At 41.5% G+C, this 13,876-nt stretch overlaps 1 protein-coding gene across 4 annotated transcripts in view; it reads right to left on the minus strand.

Moving 5' to 3' along the window:
• The window catches only part of LOC142139444 (uncharacterized), a 31,901-nt gene extending 22,091 nt beyond the window's left edge, over positions 1-9,810 (minus strand). For 3 of the 4 annotated variants that reach the window (XM_075197048.1, XM_075197047.1, XM_075197051.1), the window contains exons 1-3: positions 9,622-9,810; positions 8,000-8,172; positions 2,156-2,341 (exon numbers count right to left, since the gene is read on the minus strand). In XM_075197048.1, the coding sequence (XP_075053149.1) occupies positions 2,156-2,341; positions 8,000-8,172; positions 9,622-9,745 (483 nt within the window). In that variant the 5' untranslated portion in view covers positions 9,746-9,810. The remainder of the gene's footprint in view (positions 1-2,155; positions 2,342-7,999; positions 8,173-9,621) is intronic. The other variant, XM_075197050.1, reaches the window with a different exon arrangement.
• Between the last annotated feature and the right edge of the window lie 4,066 nt (positions 9,811-13,876).

Raw genomic sequence — 13,876 nt, forward strand, 5'->3', positions numbered from 1 at the left:
TGCATTGTATCATGGTTTTGTCCAGGAGACTTAAATAAGAAATTTATTAAGTTAAGATCCTTAATGAATCAGGCCTGTAGTTAGTATAGTTGTGAGTGATGAAAATAGTTGTGTCAGTTGAGCAGGTGATTCAGCAATCGTCCAATCAGAATCAATGAGGTAATGCTGCCGGCAATCATAATCCTGGATTTATGCTTGCCAAGTAGCAGGTGCAAATGATACATCTAACAGGCGTAAATACACAAAACATTTGCAAAAATACACCTTTAATGTACTTGGCCTACATTAGGCCGCCCCTTCTCTCACCTGTTCCAACTCTTCTGTCTTAAAGACTCATCTCAGGTAGGTGCGATCCTGCATTCACGCAGTTGCATGCGTTAACTTCATGAGCATATTCAGGGCGAAAATAGGCAAGATATACAACACAAACTTGCATAGTACTCACTCTGCCTCAGGCCCAATGTACTGAAACTTACCTTGAAAATGTTACAAGGGAAAGTGCAGCTATATTTGCTCTGTGCTGTAGAACAGTTTTTGTGCTGTCCTAAACCATACTTACCTACCTTTTGGACTCCCCTCCTGCCCCACCCCCACCCTCATCATCACGCAAACTAGGTCATCAAGGACCTGCCCTGCCCACTTATCAAGTAAGAGAAACGGGATCCAGAAGGATGGCTTATTCTCCCGTTTGGTAGAAGTCCCCATAATTTTAGAGTCTCCTGGATATTCCTAGAGAGCAGGAAAACACCTTTTTTTTTATCAATATAACAGGACCCCCAAACGTTTGTGTCTCCAGACACCTATTTACATTGATTGCAATCTCAGCAAACACAACAGTCATATCAATCAGAATTTTGGGAACCACATTTCAGTGCCGTAACTAAAAATTTTGGTGCCCTGGGCAAGACAGGGCACCAGCGCCCTCCATCTAAGTGGGAGTGGCATGTGACAAGTGGATGTGGCCAACCTAATGTCGGTGTGGATAGCACTTTACTGAAAGAATTCTTTATATATATATATATATATATATATATATATATATATATGCACACACACACGCGAAGTGGTGGGATTCCAATAAATGAACAACCGGCTGTCTGCCCTAATGACCATTTAAAGTATGTCCAAAATATATAGCTATAGGTATTGTAATATTTTATGCAGTTAATATGTGTAGGTTTAAGTGAGTTTAATATATTGTGACATGCTATCATTGTCTCTCAAACAAACATTGGAGCAAAGCTCCAGTATATGTAAATTGACTGCTAAATATTACATTTGGCACTACCGTGTGGGAAAGAAATGCACTATGTGTATCAATGACAATTATACCCTCTTGCTTTTACTCTATACAATTTGCAATTCAGACACCTTGTTTGACTTTAGCAGAAATATCATTAGTTAAGATTCAAAATAATTTTGGTGAGTACATACAAAATGGTTTAGAAGACAGGATTGTCACAAGATTGTGAAACAGGCATTTAAAGCATTAATTAATATGAGAGAGAGAGAGAGAGTTTTACTTACAACAGTTTGACGCTTCAGCCCTTAAGTCCATGCCGAACTTCCTGTCAGGGGAACGCACATGCATTCCACTGCAGGAAGGACTTAAGGGCTGAAGCGTCAAACTGTTGTAAGTAAATGTCTCTCTCTCTCTTAGGGCTGAAGGTATGGAGGCAGGTAACGGGCGGCTGCTGCGCCCCCTTGGCCTTGCGCCCAGGGCAACGGCACTGCCCGCACCACTCTCATTACGGCACTGTCACATTTGGCCCTCATCCGATGACCAGTGACATCTTCACTTTTCTGAATGCCATTTAAATGCATCATTCCATAACCTTTCAAAGTGTTTTTTTGGTTTTGTTATTACTTGTTCAGGTATATCCTACATTTACTTGTAGAATAGTAGTAGCATATATTCTAGTAAATAATAAAGAAAAAAACAGTTTGTTATCCCTTAAAAAGTGAAAAGTGAAATTACATCAATGATTTTCAATGTCAGCTATGGTTGAAATATGACTAGGAACCCTCAAGGCCAAATTCCGCCAGATATTCACACATCATTTTTACTCAGCAATCAGAGAAATGCTCATCACACAATGTTTTCAAATTAAATAACTTTTAATTATAATGCTCCATTTATATCATATAGACTCACCTGAGAACCCAGCGTTTGTGGTGTTACTGTCTTGTCAGCCTTGTGAGGGCAATTTATAGACAGCTGGGAGATATGGATGGAAAGCGGGCAAGATGAATCAACATTGGACACTTTCTGTTGTTGTGGTATTAAAGCACGAGGGGAAGGATTGTTAGATCGAAAAGGTTTCAGAATTGAAGAAATGTCCTGAAATATAGTTGGTTTAATAATAAGTGGTTTTTCTTTTCTTTTAAATCATATTTTGTAGCTAAATTTAGTCTGAAGTAAACAATATTAAATGTAATAAGTAACAAATTGTTATTTTACAAACAAAAATGGAAATTAACTTTAATTACAAAAAACACTTGAAGATATTATTATTTGGTACAGAAAACAATGTATCACCTTATTACTATATTCCATGTTATGGCAGCTTCTATATCCTGTCTCAGTTTCTTTTTCAGAACAATAAACAGCTACAGAAGCCAAGATAAGTTAGAAGAAAATAGATTAAAATAGATAAGCAGAGATTAGGATACACTTTGTCCATAAAGTGAAACTGCGAACCTTCCCTGACAATTCCTTGACAACTCTGCTGCCTGACTCAGTTATTCCTATCATTTTATCTTCCTACTCTAATACTTGGTGATTTCAACAATCCTATTGACAACCCCACTGTCCCTGCAAGCACAAAACTTATTTTGCATACTTTCCCTTGTGGTCTCACAGTGGACTTCACCATGCACCCACACTCCCTTCATCTCGACTTATCCAACTTTGCTCCATTCTCCATCTTGGTCTTCCTGCTCTCTAACTACAATATTCTTTCCATCAGCCTCATATTACATTATGCACCTTGCACCCAAATCCATGATGACACGCAAATGCTCTAGACCCAATCTACTTCCCATCTTCACTAGAACTACTATTCTCTCCTATAACTACCCTTCTCTGCCCTGAACTGGCACTTTTTACATCACCATACTGGCAATGTAGCTCCAGTCTCCAGTGACCAAAACCTCAACCACAGAACACGAAACAGACCTGCCATCTAGAAAAGTGCTCCTGAATGCCACTGGAGAAAATTACATTACAACAATGACTTCCTCCTCTATATATCATTCTTTTATCTTACAACACCGCCCTTTCACTTTTCCAAGCAAACCTATTTCACTTCTCTGAAATCCCCTGTCGCCTCAACTCAATTCAGCAAGATATCTTCTAATGCCAGACTCCACAAACCCAACCCATACTTCTCCTGCACTTCCCAATTCATCCTCAGTACATGTTTCCACATAACTAAGGACGAGCACTCATCTCATCATCTCACCCTACAGCCTGCTTATTCCCTCCCTACTGTCCCCATTGCCTGCTCACCTCTTCATCCTGTCTCCTGGACACATTCCTACCCTGCTTTAAACAGTGCTCATCTCACCAATCCTAAAGCATTTCTCTCTTGACCCAGCCTCAGTCTCCAAACACTGCACCACTTCTCTCCTCCTCTTTGCCTCCAAGCTACTTGAGCAACTTGCATATAACTGCATATCTCGCTTTCTCTCCTCTAACCCCACTCTAGACACTCTTCAAATATGCTTTCATCGGCAAAATTCCACTTAGACTGCCCTCAGAATAGTAATCAACTATTTATTTATATATTTAATGTAAAAAAATAAAATACATATATTTTTTGAAATCCATTTTTTTACTAATGATTATATTGTTAATAGTTGCTCATTTATTTTAGAATATAATTTGTTTATGCGTTCTGTGACCTTATATTGCACATAGCTGCTCAATTTCAGATACCCACAGTGTCTCCTAAAGTTTTTGTGCTGCACATAACTATCTGATTGGGGAATGTCCCTAGAGGTTGGGAAACAGCAGAACTTAGCTGGTATTGTAGAGGCCATGCGGGGTTCATTTAACTAGTCTTCCTTTACTACTCTCCGTTTCCATTTAGTTTTCTGTCGTCTTGGATACTGGGGAATTTTATTGCCTCTTCCTGGTTTCTAAACATGGCATTCCAATTTTGGATCTGGATCAAGCAGTGTGTATTAGGGCCATCAATGATAGTAGCATTTCTGGAGGCACTAAACTCTGAGCAACTGTTCCTCTTAGTCTGTAAATGGGAGCTTTACACAAAAAATCGATTTAATTTATTGTAATTCCCAAGGCTATTAATTATCTTGTTATTGGGCTTGCTTGGCTGCATCTTTACTCTCCAGTTCTCGACTGGCATTCCGCACAGGTTATATTTTGAGGTCCTGGCTGTTACAATCAATGTCTCCAAAAGGTCACTACTTACACAAATCTGCCTCTGTGTTCTATGAAACTGGAACCTCTTTTACCTCCATAGTATGCCTCCTACTCTTATATGTTCAATAAGCAAAATAGCTGAATAATTTCCTCCCATAGGCAGTGGGATTGCCCAATTGAACTTCAGACTGGTAACATTCCACCTCCAAGACATGTATATTCTATATCTCTCCTGGTAACACAAGTCATGTCTGCTTATACACAAGAATATTTGGCTTGTGACTTTATTCTGGAATCATCTTATCTTGCAGGTGTCAGATTCTTTTTCAATAAGAATAATGATGGTAGTCTGAGACCCTGTATTGATTACCGGGGCTTGAATGATGTTACAGTTAAGAACAAGTCTTATACCTTTGATCTCAGAACTCTTCAGCCGTTTTTTTCCAAATAGATTCCTGGGGTGTTTACAATCTCATAAACATTAAGGAGGTAGACAATTTAAAGAGGTGCATTTAAATCAGGGACTAACATTAAGAGACATTGATTGTCATAGAAAACATGTTAAGGAGATTCTAAGATGTCTCAGATGACATCATCTTTAAGGGTGTGCACCGGCCACTTTTAGTGTTTTGGGTTTTGGGTTCTGATTAGCTTGAGGTTTTGGGTTCTGATTTGTTTTGCCAAAACATCCGACGAAAGGTTTTGGTTCTGATTTATTTTTAAAAAAGCATAAAAAGTGCTAAAAACCAGTTTTGTGGGTTTTTTTTCACTCCTACGCTATTATTAACCTCAATGACATTCAATAACAATCATTTCCACTAATTTCCAGTCTATTCTGAACACCTCACAATATTGTTTTTAGGCCAAAAGGTTGCACCGAGGTAGCTTGAGCACATAATGCCAAAAAAAGAGGTACAAGATGGAATTGTTCTGGGCCCTCCCTCCCACCCCTCGCGAGATTCGACGCGAGACTTGGACGACAGAGCCTCATTTTTTGCCCGCCGGAAATATCCGAACAGTGCTCGGATCCCGTTCGGATCGGCACTGTTCGGGTGGGCTCGGATTAGCGGAATCCGAGCCCGCTCATCTCTAATCATCTTTAGTGTAAATTGGAGAAATGTCTTTTTGAAGAAATGTAACTTCACCATTCATCATTTCTGTATCCGGTCTTCAATCCCTGTGGATTTTTGTCCCGCAGGTTGCACCTGCACAAAGAACTATGGCATTGGCGATAGAGAACTCCTCGCCATCAAATGAGCTCCAGAGATTTAGAGGCATAGGGATCTTCTTTGCATACAATCCAGTCAATGTATAAACCCCAAGATGGTCATTGTTTTTCTCAATTTCTGTCACTTACTGTAAGAGTACCAAAAATGGTAATGCTGATGCTTTACCATGGTCCTTTGATTCCTAGAATGCTGAATCTTCCTCCAAGCTCAAACCAGTAATGGATCCAAATTACATTTTAGCCATCACTCCTCCTGTTCATTCTGGTCTTCCCCATGGGAGAACCTAAATTTATCTGACTCTTCAGCCCAAACTTTTACTCTATACATACTTCTCTGAATTCCCTGGACATGCAGGGATATAAAACACTGGAGTTTAATTTTCAGGGTTATTAGTGGTCTTCTCTTAATCAGGATGTCAAGGAATTTGTTTCAGACTGTACTATCTGCACCCAGCACAAACTACTTTGTCAACGTTCTATTGGGCCTGTCCTACAATTTTCCATTACGGACAAACTTTGGACACACCTTTCAATGACCTTCATAATAAATCTTTCCTCACCCATAGTACAATACTATTTGTGGACCACTTCTCCAAGGTTGCTCAAATTATTTCTCTCAAAGCACATCTTTCAGTATCTATGTTGGCTTCATTATTCGTCAATGACATCTTCCGTTTACATGACTGTCCGCTTGAGATTGTCTCTGGCCAAGGGTTCCAATTTGTGTAAATATTTTGATGGGCATTTTGTAAAAAAAAGTCTGTAGTAAACATTATTTCTCTGCAGCCTACCACCCACAATTCAACGGGCAAACACTGAGAATTAATCAAGAATTAGAAAAATTCTGTTAATCAAGATAACTGGTTTGATTAGCCTGAGCAGAATTTGTTCATATCAATCAGCCCCATGAATTTATCTCATACTTGCCGACTTCTTGAAGTCGGCATCCGGGAGCTGCCGGTGGAAAGGTGGGTGTGTCGGGGCGTGGCTCAGCAAATCACGCCATTTTGGCTCCCACCACCACAACATAATAACGCAAACGCATCATTTTACACCTGGGGGGGTAAAATCGCGGCATTTTGGATCTCATTCAGCCCACTTCACTAGGAAGTGAGCAGACCCGGGAGGCTGCCATACTCTCCCGGGAGTCCGGGACACCCACCCTTAATCCGGGTGTCTCCTGGAGTTGGAAAGTATGATCTATCTCCGTGTCTGGTTGCCAAGTGTGGTTCCCAAGTTAGTTTCTGGTGATAAGTTTGGCTTTGAATTCAGAACCTCCGTCTCTGGGTTTTTAGTATGAACTTTGCTCCCCATTTCTCCAGACCATATAAGATTCTGGAGGTAAATAATCCAGTGACCTCAATTTCTCTGCTAAAATCCTTGGTTATTAACTGCATTTCTTCCTCCAGTTTTCCCCTTTCCGTAATCTTGGTACAAGGACAAGTGAAATAAAAGATCAAATTAAATCCTGAATTCTTGACTACACAAAGGCATTTTTTCTTTATTGTAAGGGGTATAGATCCAAAAAATGTGCCTTTGTCAAGGTCTCTGATATCCATACTCTTCTTCTTAAAATTTTTCACGTAAAAATATTCCCCAAAAACTTTTTAGGGTGTTTGGTGTACACCCTCAAGAAGGGAGGGGGGTCATTTTACTCACCAGACACTGCTCAGATGCAGGAGAACGGGCACACAATGGTCTGGTTGCTTTAGTTCCTTCCCAGTAGTTGTGACCATGTGACCACTGACATTATCAGGTGCTAAAATCCACAAGGACCTGGTATGTAAAGTACAATCTGAGCACTTCTCAGCTCCAGCACTCTGATACTTTCCTGTAATTTCCAGTGCACAAGATCAGACTTCTCTCTTTCTGTGCTTCAATTGTGCACCAGAACACTGATTGTCTGATTCTCTCCCTTTTTGATTCCACTTGTATCAAAACTCAGCTTGTCAGACTAGTCTCCCTCTTGGCTTAATCATTTACCAGACCTCAGGTTGTCAGACCAGTCTTCTTTGGTGCTTCTGTATGGTTTAAACAACGCTTCCTGCCAGCAATCACCAGTATGTTGCACCAAGGTGTTAACCTGAGAGCAGCGACCTGCAGCCAAACATCCTCACGGGGATCCATTAGACTCTTCTCTGCTGGTGCCAACTTTAGGTGATACATAGGATCCACTACTTCCTACCTCAGGTCTGTGACATTAAGTTACATCTATAAGTTGTCTTGAGCATCAACAATGATGGTTTAAAAAACGTTACAGCAGCAAAGCAATACACGTAGGTATACGACTGCAGGTTTATTGTGTTATTGTTGAATATTTATAAGTGCAAAAACTGAAACTAGTCTATAAATGCATAGGCACACACATAAACACAACTTACTTGTTCTCTCCAGTGTTTAATGGCTTTTTGCATCAGATCAGATTTTGTGTTATTTTTCTGCAGACAGACACCCTCGTTGTTTAGGTACTGATAAATGGTGTCACGATAAACCTTTCTCCGGTTCAAGAGCTCTGTGGCGCTCTGACTGTGTTGAAGTATGACATAAATGGCTTCTAGATATAAAATAATACAACAAAATAAAAGTGTATAATTCTCTGTGTTGAATTAATGCAAAGCAATATAGCAATAATTATTTCTTTCTTTCTTTTTTCAAAGTCTCCATCTTTCTGACTAAATGCTTTAGAGCAGGGGTCGTCAATCCCCGGCAACTCACAGATTGCTATGAAAAATACGTTTGTGGAAGAAGACGTGTATGCGCTGACTCCAAAGGTAAATGTACGGGCACACTATGATTTGGGGGTACAATTATGGGGATATAACTGTGGCATAATTTGAATGGGGTATAACTATGTGGCATACTTTGAATTGGGGATATAACTATGTGGCATACTTTGAATTGGGGATATAACTATGTGGCATACTTTGAATTGGGGGACAACTATGTGGCATACTTTGAATTGGGGATATGGCTATATGACATACTTTGAATTGGGTGACAATTATGTGGCATACTTTGAATTGGGGGACAGCTAAGTGACATAATAAGGATTGGAGGCACAACTATGTGGCATAATATGGATTGAAGGCACAACTTGTGGCATAATATGGATTCGGGGCACCACTATGTGGCATAATATGGATTGGGGGCATAATCTGAATGGGGTATAGCTATGTGGCATACTTTGAATTGGAGATATAACTATGTAGCATACTTTGAATTGGGGGACAACTATGTGGCATACTTTGAATTGGGGATATGGCTATATGACATACTTTGAATTGGGTGACAATTATGTAGCATACTTTGAATTGGGGGACAAGTTCTCTCAGGAGGCAGCCAGCCTCCTCCCCTGGTCTGAGAGAGAGTGATGAGGGCTTTAACCTTTAACAGGCCCCACACAGGTGCGACTCTTAATTAGTCTGCTAATATATAATTATTTCTTATTTTATCACACTAATATCATGATAATATTAATAATAATGGGACCAACAAATAAACGTTCATGTTATGCCACACAATAGTGCCCCCAGTTCCTTTTATGCCACGTTAAGGCCCCCAGTTCATATTATACCACAGTAATGCTCCCAATTCATTTTATGCCACACATAAGTGCTGTAACCTTTTGGACAACCCTAATGTGCACGTTTTACAAAAATATGTGCCAGGTGTCAAAGGATGTATACCAGTAATGTTGAGAATCCCAGGGTAAGAGACACCCAAAATACTAAGCAGTGGAAACTACAACATAAAATTAAAAATATGCATGTGCAGGTATTCCCTTTAATTAACACATTAAATCAGGTATATTGATAATAAAATGCAATAATTGATTTATATTGATAAACTTGCAGTCCTGTTTCAGCAGTAATCGTGTAAGCTCCTGTCCATTCCCCCATTTGACCACTGGTTCGCAAATCCCATCTATTTTCCTGTCTGTCTAATTAATCAGTCCATCTATCTCTCAGCAGATATCCCCTGAGCACTGAGCTCATTCGCTCACCTTCACTGGTGTGCACCATGGTCGTTTTTTTTGTGACAGTCACAACCAAGGAAAATAAATCTGCGGTTGTCAGCAACATCAGAATTTGTCTGCAGCCCTCTCTCTCCCATTTACTGAGACCCATGATATCCCGGATAAGCACAATAAGTTTGTGAGATAGTCAGACAACAGCCATTGGTCCTTTAATATGTACAGAGAGAAACGAAACTGATAATCTAGTTAAAAACAAGGAAGTAACATTGTATCATAGCTCATGTATCCACTGAGCGATTGTGATGTTTTACAATTAACTCTCGATCACCAGAGGGTTCTGTCTGCCCTCATCATCACTAACAAATTAACAGTTCCCAAAACGTATATGGAGAATATTTTTAAAAAGGAAAGACAATTTAAACTCTTTCAAATAAAACATTGTTTCAAACATGTATGCAGTTATAAATGTATTTTGCCATGGATGTGAATGCCGGGTATGTCTGACCTGCTAAAGGCTCTCAGGTACAGCGATAAGCGGGATGTGCAACAATGAGAGAGGATACTGTTTACAATTTATACATGTATTAGATTGGCAATAATACACTATATATATTCTTTTGTCTGTTTTTATTATACAAACGTTTTTCTTCGGTGGATTCATTTGGAAATCTTTCTGCACTTGAACATAAGTATAAATTTATTTATATTATTGTCCCTGGATACACATTTTTGTATTGGTGGTTCTGCACATTGTATTCACGCTTATATGAGAGATACACAGCGCTAGATAGTTACTTAACTTTTTTTCATGTTTTAAACATATGTTATCGTCGCTATTCACAACAGTAAGAAATGTTGTAACTGAGCAGTTTAAGTGTTAACTGAAGCCGGGACAACTGTTCTGATAAGCAGCTGCCCTGGCGAATAGTAAAAACTACTCTATAGCTGCTGATCGCAGTTGCAAAGCTGTGTATTTCCATGTTCTGTCTGGGCGGATAACTGTTCCTATAGAGTATATGGGGATGGAGGCACTGAGTGATAATTTAACTGTAGTTAAATAGTACCAATGCCATAATTTCTAGTTAACCCTGTGGAAACTGAGGGGGTCACTACCCCGCTTACCCACCAGGGCGCATTCCATGGTCTATACTGGAGGTACTCACCCAATCCTAAGGGACTGCTATGGTAGGTGTTGCTTCTTCCGGCTGTAGTTAACCTATCACCGTACTCTGGTGCGATCGTTCCCCTTCCTCCTACAGACGAGACAAAAGAGAGAGACGTGCCTACCAAGGGAGAGGGGAGGGGGAAGGGGCTGTCCGGGGCTTCAACCAGGAATGGAGACACTCGCTCGATACCGCCTGCCGTCACCCCGTCTTACTCTGGCCTGGACACGGGGGATGCAAGTATTTGGGACAAAGAACGTTCTCACCCAAACGCTCTACTCACCAGTAGTGATGGCCACCCAACAGTTTAGGTGACAGGGCTAAACTTTCCAGCAAAGCACAGCCGGCTTTTGCGGTACCCACCTGGAACCGTCAGTAGCACTGCCAGAAATCAGGTGAACCACGCCCTACCCCACTGTACACTGTCCGCACTGGAACCATCAGGCTAACCTGCCAGAACTCAGAAACAGGCACCCAAATGGAACCGCGGGTAACACCCCACGGAATTCACAAGGGCTGTGCTGCAATGCCAGAGAGGAGCCCAATCACGATCTCTGGAACTTTACGGGTACCCTGGGGACTTACCTGGTGGGAAGACTATCGTGTGGCGTTTCTCTGGCGTGGTGCGTTGCCCGTTCTCCTTTGCCCCTTCCGGGCCTCAAATGTGGCCAGAGAATGGACTGGCCACAAGAGCCTACCTCCAATGGGGCGCTGGTGTCTTGCTCCTGGAGAGGAAACACAACCCATCCCCACAACCAACGTATGCACACAACAATGCACAATATATCTTCCTACTATGCACAGAGCCTGCTGCTTGACCTGGAAGGAGTTCTGGGTCTAGTGCCCCAGATGACAAAGCCTAGTCTCTAGCCCACTACTGTAGGCCTAATGCCTAGACTATGGGGTGGCGCAATTCCCTGATTATGGGGCCTACTGCCCAGACCTACTAGCTAAGGGCCTTGTGCCCTGCTCTCCGGGGCTGTGCCCCCTACCTGGCTCTGGACCTAGTCCCCAGTCCTAACTAGCTAAGAGCCTTGTGCCCTGTTTGCGGGGCTGAACCCCTTACCTGACTATGGGCCTAATGCCCAAAGATGCCTACAGCGGCCCTTGCTAACTGGTGCGCAGGCCTAGTGCCTGGAGTGCCTCTCGGGCCTTGTGCCCGGAGAAAGGTGAGAGCACAGAAAAGATTATGTCACAGAGTGCGGGCTCGGGAGAGGTGGTGCCCAAGGGGATTTACCTGAGACAGGGAGACCTCTCGTAACCTCGGCATAAGTCCTCTTCTTACCGTCGCCGTCCTCCAGGAACAGCCGCTGGGACTCTTCTGTTCTTCTGGCCAAAGTTTAAATGGCTCCCCGGCCCGACAACATCAGGTAAGGCTCTCACAAAACACCAAAATATTTTTTACTGAATTTGTTCTATATGTGTTGGCCTATTTTTGATGAGTGATGGAATGTAAAAAAAATCCCTTTGGCACTTCATGGGCATGGAATTTTGAACATTTCTTCACTGTAAGTTAACCTTAAGGGGCACATTTATCAATATCCGCAGAAAATGAATAATAGTTTTCAATCCTTATCGCATTGATAAGGATTGAACTATTTTTCAAATGTATTAAAAAACCAACACAGGAACAGCAGTTCCAATAAAGTTAAGGCAATGTCGGGTTAAGTGTTTAAACACTTAACCTGCAGGGTCCAGACATTGCCGCTTTAAATGAACATCCATACAAGTCGCCATGACATTAGAGTGCACTGCCAAAGAGCTTTGCAATCGGAATATGTTGCGGTCAGCATGCTGCTCCCATCGGTGATGTGCACAGTCGGTTTTCATGTAAGTCTGCTTCTATTTACATTGTTTTTTACTAAATTTGTTTTTTCTTTGTAGGTGTCCTCGCTGCCGGAATTCTTGTCATCATTTACGCGTACCCAACCCATTGTTGCTTTCCTTATCCTGTGCCTTGGACATTCTGCTCACCAGTGTTTGTTCCCGTGATAGTCTGCATCTGATATCCTGCATCTGATACATGCACATGCATACATTAATATGGTGTGATTAATCTCAGATGTCAATTTTAAATTGAGATCATTTTTATTTAGAACTCTTGTGAAAGCTTGAAAAAGATCTCTATCTCCCTCCCACAAAATTAAAACATTGTCTATTTATTTCAACCACTAGTATTACATGTTTGGTGTATATCTCATACTCCTCTGTAAACAGCACTTCCTTCTTCCACCAGTCCAAAAAAAAAAGGCATAGGTGGGGGCACGGCAAGTCCCCATCGCAGTGCCCCTTGCTTGCAGATTTTCCTCAAAAACGAAATAGTTTTTGGTAAGAATAAAACGCTCCATCTGCCTCTCTCCTACTCTGTGCTCCTTCAAACGTGCACTCAAAACTCACCTCTTTCTCAAAGCTTACCAACCATCCACTTAACCCCCATCTCCTCTGCTCATTCTCCCCTCTCTCCCATTGCCTCAACTGGCTCCTCTTGTGCCTGGTCTGTTTAACCCTCCCTTAGGATATAAGCTCGCATGAGCAGGGCCCTCTTCCCTCCTGTCTCCTTACCCGTTCTTCTGCTCCGTGTTTATTGCATCAGCCTGCCCGGAGTTTCTGAAGTATTGGTACTTTTTGTTTATTGTTCTGTACTGTTATACCCTGTATAGTCTACTGTTTGTACTATGTGCGGCACTGCGGAAGCCTTGTGGCGCCTAACAAATAAATGATAATAATAATAATAATAATGCATATACTGTTTTTATTGCTGATCAATTGTGTTCTAAAATAAAGACTGTCATTTTAAGTAACACATCTCTTAATATATGCTGCAAACCTAACACTCATCCCATCCTCCTTGCCCCCGTCTCTCGGAATGAATTTCATTACCTTCTCTCATCTTCTCCCCCTTTCACATGCACCCTCAACCCCCTAGGGCCCCTTTCTCCCAACATCTGATACCTCCCATTATTAAAAACCCTTTCCATTAACCATGCCTTTTCCTCTGTCCCATCTCTCTCATTCTTATCCTTCTTCTCTATTCCCTATACATCTCTTCCCTTGGCATGGTAAACATACAAGCTTGGAGAACTTTCGGCCAAGCAAGAGAGAAGATTCTTAGCTACATC

This window comes from Mixophyes fleayi, chromosome 2 (assembly GCF_038048845.1).
Source record: "Mixophyes fleayi isolate aMixFle1 chromosome 2, aMixFle1.hap1, whole genome shotgun sequence".
Classification (NCBI taxonomy): Eukaryota; Metazoa; Chordata; class Amphibia; order Anura; family Limnodynastidae; genus Mixophyes; species Mixophyes fleayi.